Raw genomic sequence first — 17732 nt, 5'->3', positions numbered from 1 at the left:
ACCACTCAACGATGGACTGGGTGGCTGCATGGGCCTTGCTGTAACGGGTCTCCGCCTCGGTCTGGGGCCTCCGCACAGGTGGCATCAGCCATGACCTTAGCGGGTAACCCTTGTCACCCAGTAGCCATCCCGGGAGCCTGGGCTGGTCTTCAAAGAGCCCAGGGACGTCCGACTGCCGGATCACAAAGCTGTCATAGACACTCCCTGGGTGGCGTGCATCGACCTGCATGATCTTGAGCCGATGGTCGCAGACGATTTGAACGTTCAGGGAATGGAACCCCTTCCGGTTCACAAATCGCTGCGGCCCTGCATGGGGTGCCCTCAAGGCGATGTTCGTGCCATTCACTGCACCCTGTACGTTCAGGGTCCCAGCGATGGAGGTGAAGCCGAGAGCCTGGGCCTCCTGCTGTGCACGGCCCACATCGAAATTAATGAACTGCCCAGCCTGGGCATACAGGGCATCTGTGACCTGCCGCACACATCTGTGCACAGAGACCTGGGAGATCCCAGCTAGGTCACCACTGGGAGCCTGGAATGATCCGGAGGCATAGAAATTGCCGCCGCTTCCCCGAAGTGCCAGGCGTGAGAGCACCTCACATATGTGACGCACCGTGGTCTTGGATAAGTGCAGCCTGCGACAGCACATCTCCTCCGAGAGAGCCTCAAAGGAATTGCGGGGCCTGTATCTCCTTGGCCTCGGCACCCTCTGCCTTCTGTGCACCCTGTCGGGAGCTGCTCACCCACTTCCTGGCCCTCAGCAGCAGCCCCTTGCCTTCCTTCCTGCGGGTCTGGTGGTGGCTGCACTTGCGCTGGTCTCTCCACGCCCGCCACCTCCTGAGCCGTCACCTCCTCCTCTTCCTCCGCTCCTGCTGCCACCAACATGGCCAGCTCCAGATCGAGCAAACCGAGATCCATCTGCACAGTGAGGTTTGGAAAGAGCATAAAATGACAGGTTATTATCACTGACTGCAGAGACCCAGCACCACCCCAATCCCTCACTTGGGCTAGTACACCCACTTGTGGGAGCTGGCAACACCACACAATTCATGGTGTCATGCGTGGCCCGATTAGGGTTGTGTGAGATTCCCATCATGACAAATGCTGACACAGATTATGCAGGTCGGTGTGCAGCCGTGGGCAATGCGCACCCTTGAGCCATTGGTATGTGTGCAACTGCAGCATCCGTTACAGGCATGTGTTGCTGGTCCGTGTCACAGGGCAGGGACAGACTGCAAAGCAGCACCAGATGTGTGCCCAGTGACAGCAGATTCCACGCAGTCCATGTCTGAACCTCTGCACCCCGGCCTGGAGCAGCAGCTGCTTCATCTGGTTCGGTCTCTGCCAGCACATGGTACACTCCTCCCCCACCCCGGAACAGCAGCACTTAGTAGAGTCCCTGACCACACCCCACAGAAAGACAATGCCACTGCAAAGTGCTGTGGGAGGGGGAGCAGGTGCCCTCAAGGCTGCTTCCGACAGTCAGCCTCAGCGCTGCTTGGAGTGGGGGGGCGGGGAGGGGGGGGGGGGGTGCGGGGGTGGTGAAGTGGGACTCCCTGACGGAACTTCACCCAGGGAGCTGTGAGAAAATGGAAGTCCCCCCGATCCCCCCCCACCCCCCCCTTCCCCCTCCCTCCAGATGTCACTCGTCAATGGGCCAAAAGGTAAAGGCAGCAAGAGGAAGGCCACCAGGCATTTCCGGGGTCTGTCTGCAACATCCCCCGTACCCCGCTAGCAGCACTTACCTCCTCACGCCAGTTCAAGGCTGCCATGCCAGGTTGTGACTCTTAAATACCTGTTCTGATTTGCGCCAAAATTACATCACACCAAAGAGGTGGGAGGCACAGGCGTGGGCGGAGATTGCCGTGACGATTCCGATAATGGCATGCAAAGGTATGTAAATTTATGTTAAACAGCGGCCCGCTGATTTTCAGTGGGTTCCCGGCTGGGAGATGCGCGCTGGTCAAAAATATTGGTGGGGACCCCACAAAATGGCCGACATGCAAATCTCCCGGCCGGATCCGCTAGAAAAGTGATGGGCGCGGATGGGAGAATCGCGGCCCACATTGTTGTGGGCCTGGAGTCACATAGATCAGGCCAGATAAGGACAGCAGATTTCCTTCTCTAAAGGGACATTAATGAACCAGATGGGTTTTAACAATAATCGGTGACATTTTCATGGTTGCCATTATTTAAACCATCTTTATAATTCCAGATTGATTAATTGAATTCAAATTTCACACCAACTCCCACTGAAAATAATGCAGGCAATACAAAATTATGACTGGCATGCAGCCCAGCATTAAATGTGCTGCTGAGTGGCTGCATATTCAACAAGGAGTCTCAGATCATATGCAACTCACACTAATTAAAGCAAGCCTGCACTACTTAAAACCAGCCTTGACCTCTTACAGGGGAAGTGCATTCTGACTGCAGCAGCTCAGTCACTGAGCTGGGAAACATACTAAGAGCAGGAAGAAACCTGAGTAATTATGCAACACGGATCTCCGATGCAGCACTGCAAACCTTAGTGCTGGAGATTGAATAGAGGTGAGAGGGTGACAGGGCTACCTCCGGACAAACATTGCAATACCTGTGGAAGCGGATAGTCATCAAGGTCAAACTTAGGAATCTAATCACAAAGATCTGGATAGAATTGTCAAGGTCTTCAAGGAATCTTCAAGTGCTGTATCCCACCAACAACCAAAACCCAATCACTCACCTACCAACCATCCCAATTGATCTGGAATCAAGCCTAACATGCTCTACTTCATCCTCACACCCCTTGCTACCAGCCTCACACTCACATTGCACAGCTTGCACATGCTCTAAGCAACCCGGCTACTGCAGGAAAATCACCCCCAAGTACATTGCAGCACACTCACTGACACTCTTCCCACTCTCAGGCACATAGAAAGAGGGAGCAGCAGGGAAATGGTGGGGGATAGGCATGGCTGCGTGTCCTTGTCCCCTTGGAGGAGGCTGGTGCCAGCCATCATTGTCATGGTAATGGCAGAGCTACTGGCCAGCTCCACAGCTGGAGCTCAGCTTCGATGGGGTGGTGTACGGGGAAGGCCGATGGCCACTGCATATAGAAATGTTCAGGTGCAGTGGTAGGACTGACAGAATGGATGTGGTCACTGTCAAGGAACATGGAGTGGCCTGGCTCCGACCTAGAACATAGAACATAGAACATGGAACAGTACAGCACAGAACAGGCCCTTCGGCCCACAATGTTGTGCCGAGCTTTATGAGGCAAATAGTGACCACAACTCTGTTAACTTTAGGATAGTAATGGACAAGGATGAGTGCTGTCCTACGGGCAGGGTGCTAAATTGGGGGAAGGCTGACTATAGCCGGATTAGGCAGGAATTGGTGGATGTTGATTGGGAGAGGATGTTCGAGGGTAAGTCCGCGTCTGGCATGTGGGAGTCTTTTAAGGAACTATTGATAAGGCTGCAGGATAGGCATCTGCCTGTAAAAAGGAAAGATAGGAAAGGTAGGATTCGAGAGCCGTGGATAACCAGGGAAATTGAGGATCTGATTAAAATGAAAAGGGAGGCGTACGTTAAGTCCAGGCAACTGAAAACAGATGGAGCTCTGGAGGAATACAGAGAGTAGGAAAGAACTCAAACGGGGAGTTAGAAGGGCAAAAAGAGGTCACGAGATGTTCTTGGCAGGCAGGATTAAGGAGAATCCTAAGGCATTCTATTCATAGGTTAGGAACAAAAGAGTTGTCAGGGAGAAAATCGGACCTCTCAGGGACAAAGGAGGGGAATTATGCTTAGAACCCAAGGGAATAGGGGAGATCCTAAATGAATACTTTGCATCGGTATTCACGAAGGAGAGGGGCGTGTTAACCGGGAGTGTCTCGGAGGGAGGTGTTGACCCGTTAGAGAAAATCTCCATTACAAGAGAGGAAGTGTTAGGTTTTTTAGGGAACATTAAAACTGACAAAGCCCCAGGGCCTGATGGCATCTATCCTCGACTGCTCAGGGAGACGAGAGATGAAATTGCTGGGCCTCTGATGGAAATCTTTGTCGCTTCTTTGGACACGGGTGAGGTCCCTGAGGATTGGAGGATAGCGAATGTGGTCCCGTTGTTTAAGAAGGGTAGCAGGGATAACCCAGGAAATTATAGGCCGGTGAGCTTGACGTCCGTGGTTGGGAAGTTGTTGGAGAGGATTCTTAGAGACAGGATGTATGTGCATTTAGAACGAAACAATCTCATTAGTGACAGACAGCATGGTTTTGTAAGAGGGAGGTCGTGCCTTACAAATTTGGTGGAGTTTTTCGAGGAAGTGACAAAAACGGTCGATGAAGGAAGGGCCATGGATGTCGTCTATATGGATTTCCGTAAGGCATTTGACAAAGTCCCACATGGCAGGTTGGTTAAGAAGGTTAAGGCTCATGGGATACAAGGAGAAGTGGCTAGATGGGTGGAGAACTGGCTTGGCCATAGGACTGTAAGAAGTCTCACAACACCAGGTTAAAGTCCAACAAGTTTATTTGGTAGCAAATACCATAAGCTTTCGGAGCAATGCTCCTTCGTCAGATGGAGTGGTCTCTGTTCTCAAACAGGGCACAGACACAGAAATCAAATTACAGAATACTGATTAGAATGCAAATCTCTACAGCCAGCCAGAGTATAGAGATTTGCATTCTAATCAGTATTCTGTAATTTGATTTCTGTGTCTGTGCCCTGTTTGAGAACAGAGACCACTCCATCTGACGAAGGAGCATTGCTCCGAAAGCTTATGGTATTTGCTACCAAATAAACTTGTTGGACTTTAACCTGGTGTTGTGAGACTTCTTACAGCGCTTACCCCAGTCCAACGCCGGCATCTCCACATCATTGGCCATAGGAGACAGAGGGTAGTGGTCGAAGGGTCTTTTTCCGGCTGGAGGTCTGTGACCAGTGGTGTTCCGCAGGGCTCTGTACTGGGACCTCCGCTATTTGTGATATATATAAATGATTTGGAAGAAGGTGTAACTGGTGTAATCAGCAAGTTTGCGGATGACACGAAGATGGCTGGAATTGCGGATAGCGAAGAGCATTGTCGGGCAATACAGCAGGATATAGATAGGCTGGAAAATTGGGCGGAGAGGTGGCAGATGGAGTTTATCCGGATAAATGCGAAGTGATGCATTTTGGAAGAAATAATGTAGGGAGGAGTTATACAATAAATGGCAGAGTCATCAGGAGTATAGAAACACAGAGGGACCTAGGTGTGCAAGTCCACAAATCCTTGAAGGTGGCAACACAGGTGGAGAAGGTGGTGAAGAAGGCATTTGGTATGCTTGCCTTTATAGGACGGGGTATAGAGTATAAAAGCTGGAGTCTGATGATGCAGCTGTATAGAACGCTGGTTAGGCCACATTTGGAGTACTGCGTCCAGTTCTGGTCGCTGCACTACCAGAAGGACGTGGAGGCATTGGAGAGAGTGCAGAGAAGGTTTACCAGGATGTTGCCTGGTATGGAGGGTCTTAGCTATGAGGAGAGATTGGGTAGACTGGGGTTGTTCTCCTTGGAAAGACGGAGAATGAGGGGAGATCTAATAGAGGTATACAAGATTATGAAGGGTATAGATAGGGTGAACAGTGGGAAGTTTTTTCCCAGGTCGGAGGTGACGATCACGAGGGGTCACGGGCTCAAGCTGAGAGGGGCGAAGTATAACTCAGACATCAGAGGGACGTTTTTTACACAGAGGGTGGTGGGGGCCTGGAATGCGCTGCCAAGTAGGGTGGTGGAGGCAGGCACGCTGACATCGTTTAAGACTTACCTGGATAGTCACATGAGCAGCCTGGGAATGGAGGGATACAAACGATTGGTCTAGTTGGACCAAGGAGCGGCACAGGCTTGGAGGGCCGAAGGGCCTGTTTCCTGTGCTGTACTGTTCTTTGTTCTTTGTTCTTTGTTCTTTGAAACCAAGATCAAGCTATCCCACTCCCTATCATCCTGGTGTGCTCCATGTGCCTATCCAATAACCGCTTAAATGTTCCTTCCTAAAGTGTCTGACTCCACTATCACTGCAGGCAGTCCATTGCACACCCCAACCACTCTCTGAGTAAAGAACCTACCTCGGACATCCTTCCTATATCTCCCACCATGAACCCTATAGTTATGCCCCCTTGTAATAGCTCCATCCACCCGAGGAAATAGTCTTTGAACGTTCACTCTATCTATCCCCTTCATCATTTTATAAACCTCTATTAAGTCTCCCCTCAACCTCCTCCGCTCCAGAGAGAACAGCCCTAGCTCCCTCAACCTTTCCTCATAAGACCTACCCTCCAAACCAGGCAGCATCCTGGTAAATCTCCTTTGCACTCTTTCCAGCACTTCCACATCCTTCCTATAATGAGGTGACCAGAACTGCACACAATATTCCAAATGTGGTCTCACCAAGGTCCTTTTCAGTTGCAGCATAACCCCACAGCTCTTAAACTCCAACCCCCTGTTAATAAAAGCTAACACACTATAGACCTTCTTCACAGCTCTATCCACTTGAGGGGCAACCTTCAGAGATCTGTGGATATGGACCCCAAGATCTCTCTGTTCCTCCACAGTCTTCAGAACCCTACCTTTGACCCTGTAATCCACATTTAAATTTGTCCTACCAAAATGAATCACCTCACATTTATCAGGGTTAAACTCCATCTGCCATTTTTCAGCCCAGCTTTGCATCCTATCTATGTCCCTTTGCAGTTTACAACAGCCCTCCACCTCATCCACTACTCCACCAATCTTGGTGTCATCAGCAAATTTACTGATCCACCCTTTAGCCCCCTCCTCTAGGTCATTAATAAACCTGACAGGTTCATTAATAGACCTGACAGGGCATCACTCAGAGCTTAGGGGCCTTTCCTTCTCATGTGTAGATTGATCAACCCCATGAGAGCACTTGCACACCCAACTGTGTCTGATAGGTATATGGACATTGTCTCAGTTTCCACTGCAGCACAAGCAGAAGCCACTCATCGTTGCAGTGGAAGCTCAGACTGAGGTGTCAAAATCTCTGCATGTTGCCAGGTAAGTACACATCATTGCCATGCAATCTCAGCCTGGTTTCTTCATGGTTGCACCTACCATTGCTCTAAAGGGACTTGCAGGGCCTCACAGTAGCCCAGCAACCTGTCCTCCAGCAGATTATTGAGATTGCTGAGGCATCACCCCAGAAAGTGGCTCCGTGGTGCAGGAAGCTGCTCCCCTCTCTCAGGATGACAACGTTTGTACTCCCAACAACCGCCACTCCTCCCTCACCAGTTCCCCTCAAATGCCTCTCAGTCAGTCCAGATGGTTGTGCTGCCTATGGCAAAATGATGCCGTTCAAGGCCCAGAGCTTCTCAAGGACATCCTGCAAGTCTATCTAGGAACTAAGAGGGAACTACAACAATAATCCAGTGCAAGTGGTGTTCTCGGAGACCATTAGGAAGCATATGAATGTCTTCACAACATCCAGCACCTGTTGACTTAGCCAACTTTTCATAATTCCTGCAACAACCCAGTCCTGTCACAAACACTACAACTGGAAGTAGACACTGAATGAACCTGCAAGTTGGACAGATCCTTCTCAATAATGTCAATGGGGAGTCACTTGTGCAGGTGAACATTTTAATTGTATAAGCCGATGGTAAGGATAAATTCATAATGTGAGCACATGTGAGTAATTATTGATTATTGGGTGGTTGAGTAGGTAAGGTGTGAAACACCTGTAACGTTTCACTGTGTGAATAAATTTAAAACTGAGTAAAGATCGAGTGAGTCCTAATCTCTTCCTTCACCAACTAACTTAGAAGTTTAACAGAAATATGTGTTTAAAATAAGGCATTAACTGGAAATGTTGTGGTGCAAAATGACAGAACATGAAACAGATCAGTGAGGGGAGATTCTGTCTACTCTGCATGCTTATAGCGCACACAAAATTCCCCCCTTCGTCACCCTCGCCAATACAGTGACATGCTGGAAGTAATCAGGAGTGGACCCTATTTCTCCTCAACTAGCTCACTAAATCTGTCAGCACTCCAGTGTCAGATTTTGCCACCTCCGTTCCAACTTTGACCAGTTTTGGTCATTTCGGTTCGAAAAACATACTGTTTAAAGTTAAACACTTTCAGCAGACGGTGAATCTGGTGACACAGTTGCATTAGCACATCAAGGACAGTTTCACTTCTTCTTCCTATTTAAGAGCTCAGGGTTTGACAATGTTCCTTTTTAATGTCACAGGCACTGGCACATGCTCCAGCTAACAAATTCTGTGACCTTCAGCGTTCACTAAAATGCTGTTGGTGTTAACGACTGCGTGGGAATAGATTCCGATTTGATTTTCCCTAACTGCATGCAGATCCCATAGTGAGCATCACTCAGTCACCAAAGACCATGTGTGTCTGTGTGTCTGTTTGTGTCTGTGTGTGTGTGTGTGTCTGCGCGTGTGTTTGAAAGGATTGTTCACTTTCCCTTTAACAAAGATCATACCACAATGCTACTAGGAAGATCAGTGTCTACTTTTCTTTGGCCTTTACGATAAGGATGAGTTATTTATTAATCCATTGGAGTTGCATTATGTTTCTGTCCAGATCTTTCCGGATTCTCACTGTTCTGACAGCTCTTGCAAGATGTTGGTTGTGAGAGGTTCATCTCAACATTGCTGGAATCTCTCTTGGGTTTATTTTAGTCACTTTGGATTCTGACTGGCAGCTCGTGAGATTGATGTTTAATGACAAGGAATCAGACTTGAAGCCACAAAAATGAATATCAATCAAGGAAGTGAACTGATGGCCAGGGTGGGGGAGCTGAGTTTATAACTAGAACTGGATTCTTGAGTTGGTAACTTAAGTTTATGCTGGGGTGCAAGCTGGTAACTGAGTGCTGTGTTCCCGACTAAAATTTACCCTTATAGAAGTGATCCCAGGACATCCTGGAGTTCATCACAAGAATAGTTCCAAGGATGAGGAACATCAGTTGTGAAGATAGATTGGAGACGTTGGGACTGTCTTCCTTGGAGAAGAGGAGGCTGAGAGGAGATCTGATAGAGATGTTCAAAACCATGAGGGGCTTGGACAGAGTAGATTGGGAGAAACTGTTCCCACTTGTTCTCGATTAAGATGGCACAGATTTAAAACGGTTGACAAAAGAAGCAATGATGACATAAGGAGAATGTTTTTCACACAGCAAGTGGTTAGATTCTCGAATGTTCTGCCTGAGAGTGTGCGGAGGCAGATTTAATCAAAGCATTCAAAAGGGAATTAGACTATTATCTGCAAAGGAAGAAAGTGCCATTCCCTCACCCTCTGTCCATATCTCTGCACAAAGTGAATTGCTCATTTAGAGAGCCAGTGTAGATATGATGGGCCAAATGGCTTCCTTCTGCACTGTAACAAATTCTGTGATTCTGTTTCTGTGATTTTTCACAGCCAGTGACTTCCTGCCGAAGAATAATTGTTGTTGTAATGTAGGTAAACACAGCAGCCACTCTGTGTGGATTAAGGCCCCACCGACAGCTAGGTAAATTAACAGATTACCTGTTTTGGTTAAGTGATGAATGTTGGCCTGGACACAGGAGAATGCCTTGCACTCCTTTGTGAATGAGAACTGAATAGGGTTCTGGGCGTTGAGCTGGTAGTTCAATGGCAGCAGTGTAATACTAGGTGCTGACCTGACAACTGGCACTGAGATGGTGATTAGTTGCTAGCATGGTATATGGACGTTGAGATGGTAACCAAGCAATGGGCACTGAGATGGTGATTGGTTGCTAGCATGGTATATGGACGTTGAGATGGTAACCAAGCAATGGGCACTGAGATGGTGATTAGTTGCTAGCATGGTATATGGACATTGAGTTGGTAACCAAGCAATGGGCACTGAGATGGTGATTGGTTGCTAGCATGGTATATGGACGTTGAGATGGTAGCCAGGCAGTGGGCACTGAGATGATGATTGATTGCTGTCATGGTATATGGACATTGAGATGGTAGCCAGGCAGTGGGCACTGCGATGGTGATTGGTTTCTGAATAGGTATATAGACATTGAGATGGTAACTGAGCAGCAAGATGCCAACTGGGACTTGGTGACAAATTTGATCCTCCAACAGTTTGTGTGAGGCAGAGTCCAGCCCACTGGGAGTAGAAAGATAAATAGCAACAAAGCACAGATCTCCAAGGATGGTTCATCCAACTCTCTCCACCCTTTCTGTCTGTTTTCAAATGCGAACAAACTTTTAGATTTTTAGTAATTATTTTTTAAATTTATGCTCAGATTTATGTAGTTGGCAGGTTCTGCTGGGTCTGAATGTGGTCAGTTAATGATGACCATGAAACATTGTCCATTGTCATAAAAAAACATCTGGTTCACTAATGGTGTTCAGGGGAGAAAATCTGCCATCCTTCCTTGGTCTGGCTTACATGTGACTCCAGGCCCACAGCAATGTGGTTGACACTTAACTACCCCTCTTAAATTATCCTAGCAAGCCACACAGTCCAAGGACATTTAGTGATGGGCAGTAAATGCCGGTCTTGCCAGCAACACCCACATCCCATGAATGAATAAAAAGAGCTCATTGTGTGTTTTTGGGTTTGTGTCATTTGCTTTATTTGAGTAAACGGTAATGTGATTCCCAGCACCAACCTGCTCCTGACCATTCCCACCCTCAGTATGCTCCCCACTCCACCACTCCAGTCAATGATCTTACTGAGTGAGCTTCATTTAATCAGTTTTACAGAAACCAGTTTCAATCACATAGGTTTCCACCCTGAAAATTGCCGTAATCGGGTTGGAAATGTGATCACAGCTGGCAGCAAACTTGGTGCAATTGGGCAGAAAGAAGTAGGAGCATAAGAACAGGTATAGGCCATTCAGCCCTTCGAGATTAGAGCATTAGGAACAGGAACAGAGGCCCCGAGTGGGTCAGAGCTACATCCCCGGGCTGTCATTTGTTCTTTTGTGATTTAAGTCATAATTTGAGTATTATAAACTGTCACAAACACATAAGGAAAGATGGATCTGAAAAGGGAGGGGAGGAGAGGAAGACATTCTATTTTTCTGTGGTAAAGGAATGTGACTTTGAATGGGTCCTGCACATTGAGATCAGACCCAGAACTGGGTGTACCAAACACCACATAGTAATCTCTCCTTTAAACAGATGCACAATCAAGAAACATTCATTCCTCTGTACAATGTGACACTTGAGGTTTCGTGTAGAAAAATAATTTCGACATGCGTTTTATTAGAACTCAGGGTCAAGCTGGTATCTTACAGAGATTGAAATGTGACGGTGTTTGTCAATGCACATTTCAGCGAATAACCTGCAATTTCAGAGCACAGAAACAGAGATAAATGATTCCCTGGCAATGATTTGTTCATAACTGAGCACAATGGAAGTTAACCTTACAATACCCCTTTCATTTCAAATTATCCCACCCAACATATACATTATTTCCTCTTTTAAACTGTATTTTTTTCCTCAAGAAATCCTTCATCTCTCCCACATCTCTCTCCTGCCTCTTCCCACTCTTTATTCACACTTTCCCCCTCTTCCTCTATTCACTCTTTCTCCCTCTCCTTCCCATTCAAGTTACTCACTTTCCCCTTCCCAATCTCCATTCATTCTCTCCCCCTCCCCACTCTTTATTCTCTCTTCCCCCCTCTACTCCTCCCCACTTTCTATTCTCTCTTTCCCCTTCCCTCCCCAGTCTATATTCCTCTTTCTTCCTCTCATCCTCTCCACTTTTTATTCTCTCTTTCCCCCTCTCCTCCTCCCCACTTTCTATGCTTTCCCCTTCCTTTCCCACCTCCGCCTTACATTCCCATCTTTGCTTGTCCTCTTCCTCTCTCCCTCTCTACTTTCCCTCTCCCTCTCTCTCCGCAGCGCCCCCCCCCCCCCCCCCCCCCGCACCCCTTGCTGTGCTCTGATTCTCTCGGATGTTGGGACATGCATTGAGGAACATGCTGGGTAATGTGATGGTGAACTATTGACAGACTGAAACAAAACCAATTGTTCCCCAGGGACTAGAGCTTTACACATGGTCTTAGAGGGAACCCTATATGAATGGGAGAAAACATTGTCTAAAACAGTGTGAAATTACAAGATGGAAACATCTCAAACTCGCCCCTCCAGCTGACTGTCAGAAGCCAGTCTTCTCCCGGGGTGCTGCCTCTTCACCTGTGGCCAATTCTTGTCCATCTTACCGAGTAGCTGCTCCAACAGGTAGCTGGGTTTGCTGCAGCTGACAGGTCCCTGGTCTTCACAGGGGGAGGAGAGCTCACTGCTGCTGCTGCCCACCTCCGGGTACCGCCTGCCTGGGGTCTGCCCCCTCTCCAGCGGCTCCCACTCCCCGGAATCGCTCCCGTCCTCCCAGCTCCTCCGGCCAGGATGCTGGCGCTTGCTGTACAGCAGGGACCTCTCAGCGGGATGTTGTGTCTTGGCTAGCTCGCCGAGGAAGGCATTCTCCCCCGAATACTGGCCAAAGGGGGACCTTCTTCCCGGGTGCTGCCTGGTCTGAATCTCCAAGTAGCCCCCGTCCAGCTCTCTTCTCCCCGGGTGCTGCCGTTTCTCCGTTTCCAGGTAAGCTCCCTCCTCCGCCTCCCCTTCCTGGCGTTTGCCTGGGTGCTGTCTCTTCTCGAACTCTTCCTCTGCCCGTTTGCCCGGGTGTTGCCGTTTGGAGAGCTCTCCTGCCGGCAGAGAATCCGTATCTAAAGCTGTCGAGAGCAATAGGGGGAGAGTTTTAAATGCTGGAACTACCGGTAGATGTCTGTAAAATGGACTGGATCTCACCCAGACCGACATTCAAAAGTTTCAACATTCACACACAGCAAGAAGTGCTCAAACGATCAACTCTGGGGAAAAGTCAGTTGCCCTTCGGTTCTCATGTTTGCAGGGAATATAATACATTTTACCAATTTAAAAATGACCCATTGCTGCCTCCTCTCTGCTCCCTGTTAACTCGCCAATCTCATCATGCCAATATGTTACACCATTAGCTTTTATTTTCCGCAATGACATTTGATGTGTCACTTTATCAAATGCCTTCTAGAAATTCCTGCAATCCCCTTGTTCTCTTTGCATTGGCATACATGATATTAATCTGGAAACCACGGCAAGGGACTTATCTAACTCCTTCCCTCCTGTTTTAGCCTCTCTCCAAGGAAAGGCTGCCTCTCAAACAGCCGAGAGGAATTTGTAAAGAGGGGCGTGTGTTTCCAAGTGGATGAAGATGCCCTCCACTGTCCGTGCAGGCTGGAGGAGGGAGAGAATTGACCATTCACAATGAATAGGGAGGGATGATGTTGGATGGAGTTTAACATCTTTGCAGACACCTAATGAGATGTCATATTGAATGCAAGTGATGTGTCAATGCATGTGTAGATTTAACTCCCCTCTCTGAACTGTTGTTCAGTGAAATTGTTTCAAGTGTACATGTTCTGTAAGTGAAGAAGTCGGGAAACAAGACAACCCAGCCCTGCGTAAACTTCTTGACTATATTAATACCAACTATCAGCACTGGGCAGGTGTTTCGATGCAATCTGTGCGGAAATGGGGAGATTTCACACAGCGGTTGGCCATGATCCTCACAGTGAGGCGGCGGCGATTCAATCATTGATTTTCAAAAGGGAATTGGAGAAATATTTAAAAAGGGAAATTAGCAGCGGCTATGAGGAAAGAGCAATAATATTTCTGTCTATAGCTAGCATAGGAGAGATGGGCCGAACGACCTTTTTGCCTCTTCGATTGGATAAAGATCTGTGACCAGCCTAGCTCAGGTACAATTCCCTCAAGTGACAGGCGCGGGTTTGTGTTAACCACTCACCTTCCCCCTGACTACCCCAGCGCACCTTCTGGCTGTCCCCTGTTCTAACTCTTAGGGGTAGACGGGTGATTACTGGTGGGGAACGGGACAGTTAGCCATTGGACCCTGGCATAATTGAAGCTAAAATGTTGCCCCGTTTCTAAACGGCGCCTTCGCTCTCTGGGACAGTCCCTGCATGAGCCGATAGTGGGTCTATCACACTCCCCTCTTCCCCCGGCTCCTAGTCTGCTACAAGTTCCAATCACTGACAGGAAATCTTACTAAAATCTCCTTTCCTGGCCTGACACCATTGCTTGCTTTCTCCATTCCTGTTTAATTCCTGGATTTCTAACTTTTCCACACTCAAATCCTTTTTAATATTGCTGAATGGAGTAAGTTCTTGTTTTAACAGCACGGAGTTAATCCTGGGCGGAATAAAGGTTGTGAATAGTGAATAATATAACCCTGTAGAAAGTTCGATTCTAAACTCTTCAAGCGATTCTCTAACTGCGAAAATAAACTCATTAACGAAATGTTCGGAGTTAATAGATTTAACATAAGAGTCCGAATCTACGGTTCCTTAAATAACAGAGCTGTTTTAGGAGATGGAAATTGTTTAGAGGATGCATTCCAGATGTGTTACCGTTATCGTCCCGCTGTTCCGCCATTCTCATCAGCATGGAGCGAATGAGGATGTTCTCTGCCCTCTGTAACATCTCCTCCAGCGGCATTGCCTCTGTCCCCGCTCCGCCCGCCGGGGTCTGTTGGTTCGCTGTCACACACTTGTGAAGGGTGAGGTAGCCCAACAGCAGGAACCATGCCGACCGCATCTCGGTGCAAGAAGAGGGGAAGAAAAAAGTTTGGAGCGCTCTCTGTGTGGGAAGCAAGAATTGGAGTTTATTTAGAGGAAAGGCTGGAGGCTGGGGAAGCAAGCGGCACCGTGCGCTGTCCGCGGTGCTGAAACTTATAACAACTTGGAACCACACAATTCGGGACTGATCTCACACACAGAAACAGACACACAGAAAAGGACTCACACAGACAGAGACACACAAAGACAGAGAGAGAGACACACACAGAAACAGACACATAGAAAAGGACTCACACAGACAGAGACACACAAAGACAGAGAGAGACACACACAGAAACAGACACACAGAAAAGGACTCACACAGACAGAGACACACAAAGACAGAGAGACACACAGAAACAGAGAGAGACAGACACACAAACACACCCAAAAATTCATACACACACAGATACACACAAAAAGAGAGGCACGCAAACATAAATTCATCTAAACACACACAGACAGAAATTCATACACACAGACACAGAAAGATATACAGCGAGAAAGACACAAAATTATACAGAGAATCACACAAAGACATATACACGGATACAAACATATTCATACTATCACAAACACATGCACACATACGCACAAACATTCACACACACATAAACGCAGATTAACATCAGATCTGAAATTAGTGGCAAACTATGAGCACCTTGCTGCACAGAATTCCACCCAAGTACTGTTACCTATCCCGTCTCGGGCGATCCGTCCCCTTCAGGTACTCACTATGGGCCAGGCTGCAGAGCCCCAGAGTACCACTCGCTCCTGTTGTGGAGATCTTCTGGACTGAGACTTTATGCTCCCAATATCGTTCTTGGGTCTGTTTGCCTCTGACGATCGAAGGCTGCCCATTTATAGCCGGTTGGTATCCCCCCACCTCCAGATATGCAAATTAATGAGTCGTAGGTTAAACGTACATCTCTTGAAAGCACAAACTCACACAGATAAAAACTCATGCATATACAGGGAGAGAGGAGAGAACCACACACACATATATATATATAACATGTCTACATAACCATTCAGACACTTACACATACAGACATAGATATAGATGTATGTTCACATATGGATGCTCTTTCGGAGAGTTTGTGAAGACTCGATGGGCTGAATGGTCTCCTTCTGCATCGTAGGGATTCTTTTTTATTCGCAGTTACCCATATACAAATCTGCATATGCATTTACACATACTTGCATCCAAATGTGAGCAAAGGTAAGACAAATATACACTTGCCTAGATATGACATCGACACACATATTGACATGCACCAACACATGCATATAGTCATACACCAACAGATACATACAGGCATACACAAACACATACATGTTGCACATGAACACATTCACACACACACACATACAGCTTTATGCACAGACAGGAACATTCATGTGGTTACATATCTACATGTATAGGTACACAGACACTTACACACGCATATACATAGATACACCCACACCTGCACAAACATTCATTGATATTCACACACAGACACATACAGAAGTTTCCATTAACTGGTCCAGTTATCTTTTTGTCACATTTGGTTAAACTTTTGATGGAGTGGAGTAAAAAAATCCTAACAATAGGAATTAAAAATACTTTTGGATAATAAATCTCAGAACAAAACAGATTTGTAATCAATTTCTGAATTGGTTTTGTTCAATTCCCCAGATATTTGTTTTCATTTGGAAGCAATTGAAAAGATTTTTATTTATTTATAAATGATGTGAAGAAAAACTTGCATTTATTTATGTAGCTCCTTTCAGAACCATAGGGCATCCCAAAGTGCTGCACAGCCAATGTGGTACATTTACTGTTATAATGCAGGATGGATAGCTGGAAATTCTGTACAGAGTAAGATCCCACAATTAGCAAATATGTAAATGGCCAGATACTCGGTGTTAGTGATAAAGGTTGAAGGATGAATATTGACCATTACATAGAGGTAAACATTGCTGCTTTCAAATACTTTCTTATGAGATTTTACCTCCATCCAGGAAGCCAGATAGGGCCTTGGCTAAGGTTCCCATCTGAAAGCTGGCACCTCCAGCAGTGCAGCACTCCATTCAAATGTCAGCCTAGACTATGTGCTCAAAACGGTGAAGAGGGATTTGAACCCACTGCCTTCTGACTCATATGTAAGAGTGCTGTCCATTGAGCCACAGCTGGGAATGAAAGAGAACGTTTAATGAATAAATAGTGAGTAACCTTTCACTGAATGAGTGTTATGTGGATGTTGGTGCATTTTTGTGGCACTGTTGCTCTTTACTGCTAAATCGGATCAAGCATCATGCACCATTCAGAAATCTAATGATCTCTTTAGTTGAAGTGACTGACTGAGCACAGTAAGGAAATCAAGAATGCTATAGTCTGATCTCAAGCCACATAGCAGTAATCTCAAGTATAAGGCTGTGATAGACTGTGAGTAACAGAGTGGGCAAATATTAAATGGGCTTGGATAACATTCCTCAGGGCAATTATTTTCACAACACTGTTAGTCTATATATTTCCAATAGGTTAATTACAGACAATCACACCATTTTTTTCTGCAATCTGGTAGCAAAAGAAATAAGAATGTAGATCTGAAAAATAATTAGAAGAGTTGTTCATTTCTAAGTGACAATGATGGATAGACATAGAATCACATCACATTTTACAACCCAGTAACAACCCATTCAGATCAACAGATCTATGATGCTTCTCCTCCATGTAAGCCTCCATCTACATTGGCCAGCCTAGCAGTGCAGTCCTTATCTGAAATAGTGGCACAGTGGTTAGCAGTGCTGCTTCACACCGCCAGGGACCCAGGTTTGATTCTGGCCTTGGGTGACTGCCTGTGTGGAGTTTGCACATTCTCCCCAGTCTGCATGGGTTTCCTCCAGGTGCTCCAGCTTCCTCCCATAGTCCAAAGATGTGTAGGTTAGGTGGATTAGCCATAGTAAATGCACAGGGTTACGGGGATAAGGCAATTACAAGGATAGGGCAAATTCCATCACTAAGGAGAAGGTTCTGGGGAAACTGAAAGGTCTGAAGGTGGATAAATCACCAGGACCGAATGGACTACACCCCAGGGTTCTAAAAGAGATAGCTGAGGAA

General features: G+C 46.9%; 1 protein-coding gene across 1 annotated transcript; it reads right to left on the bottom strand.

Moving 5' to 3' along the window:
- Positions 1-12089: 12089 nt before the first annotated feature.
- trh (thyrotropin-releasing hormone) lies at positions 12090-15377 on the bottom strand. Its single transcript, XM_078210143.1, has 3 exons — positions 15322-15377; positions 14420-14648; positions 12090-12688 (listed from the first exon to the last, which is right to left on the bottom strand). Exons 2-3 carry the CDS (start codon positions 14604-14606, stop codon positions 12090-12092), a joined length of 786 nt encoding a protein of 261 aa, XP_078066269.1. The 5' UTR covers positions 14607-14648; positions 15322-15377.
- Between the last annotated feature and the right edge of the window lie 2355 nt (positions 15378-17732).

The sequence above is a fragment of the Mustelus asterias genome, chromosome 3, assembly GCF_964213995.1.
Source record: "Mustelus asterias chromosome 3, sMusAst1.hap1.1, whole genome shotgun sequence".
NCBI lineage: Eukaryota > Metazoa > Chordata > Chondrichthyes > Carcharhiniformes > Triakidae > Mustelus > Mustelus asterias.
This window is presented reverse-complemented; position numbering and strand designations above follow the sequence as displayed.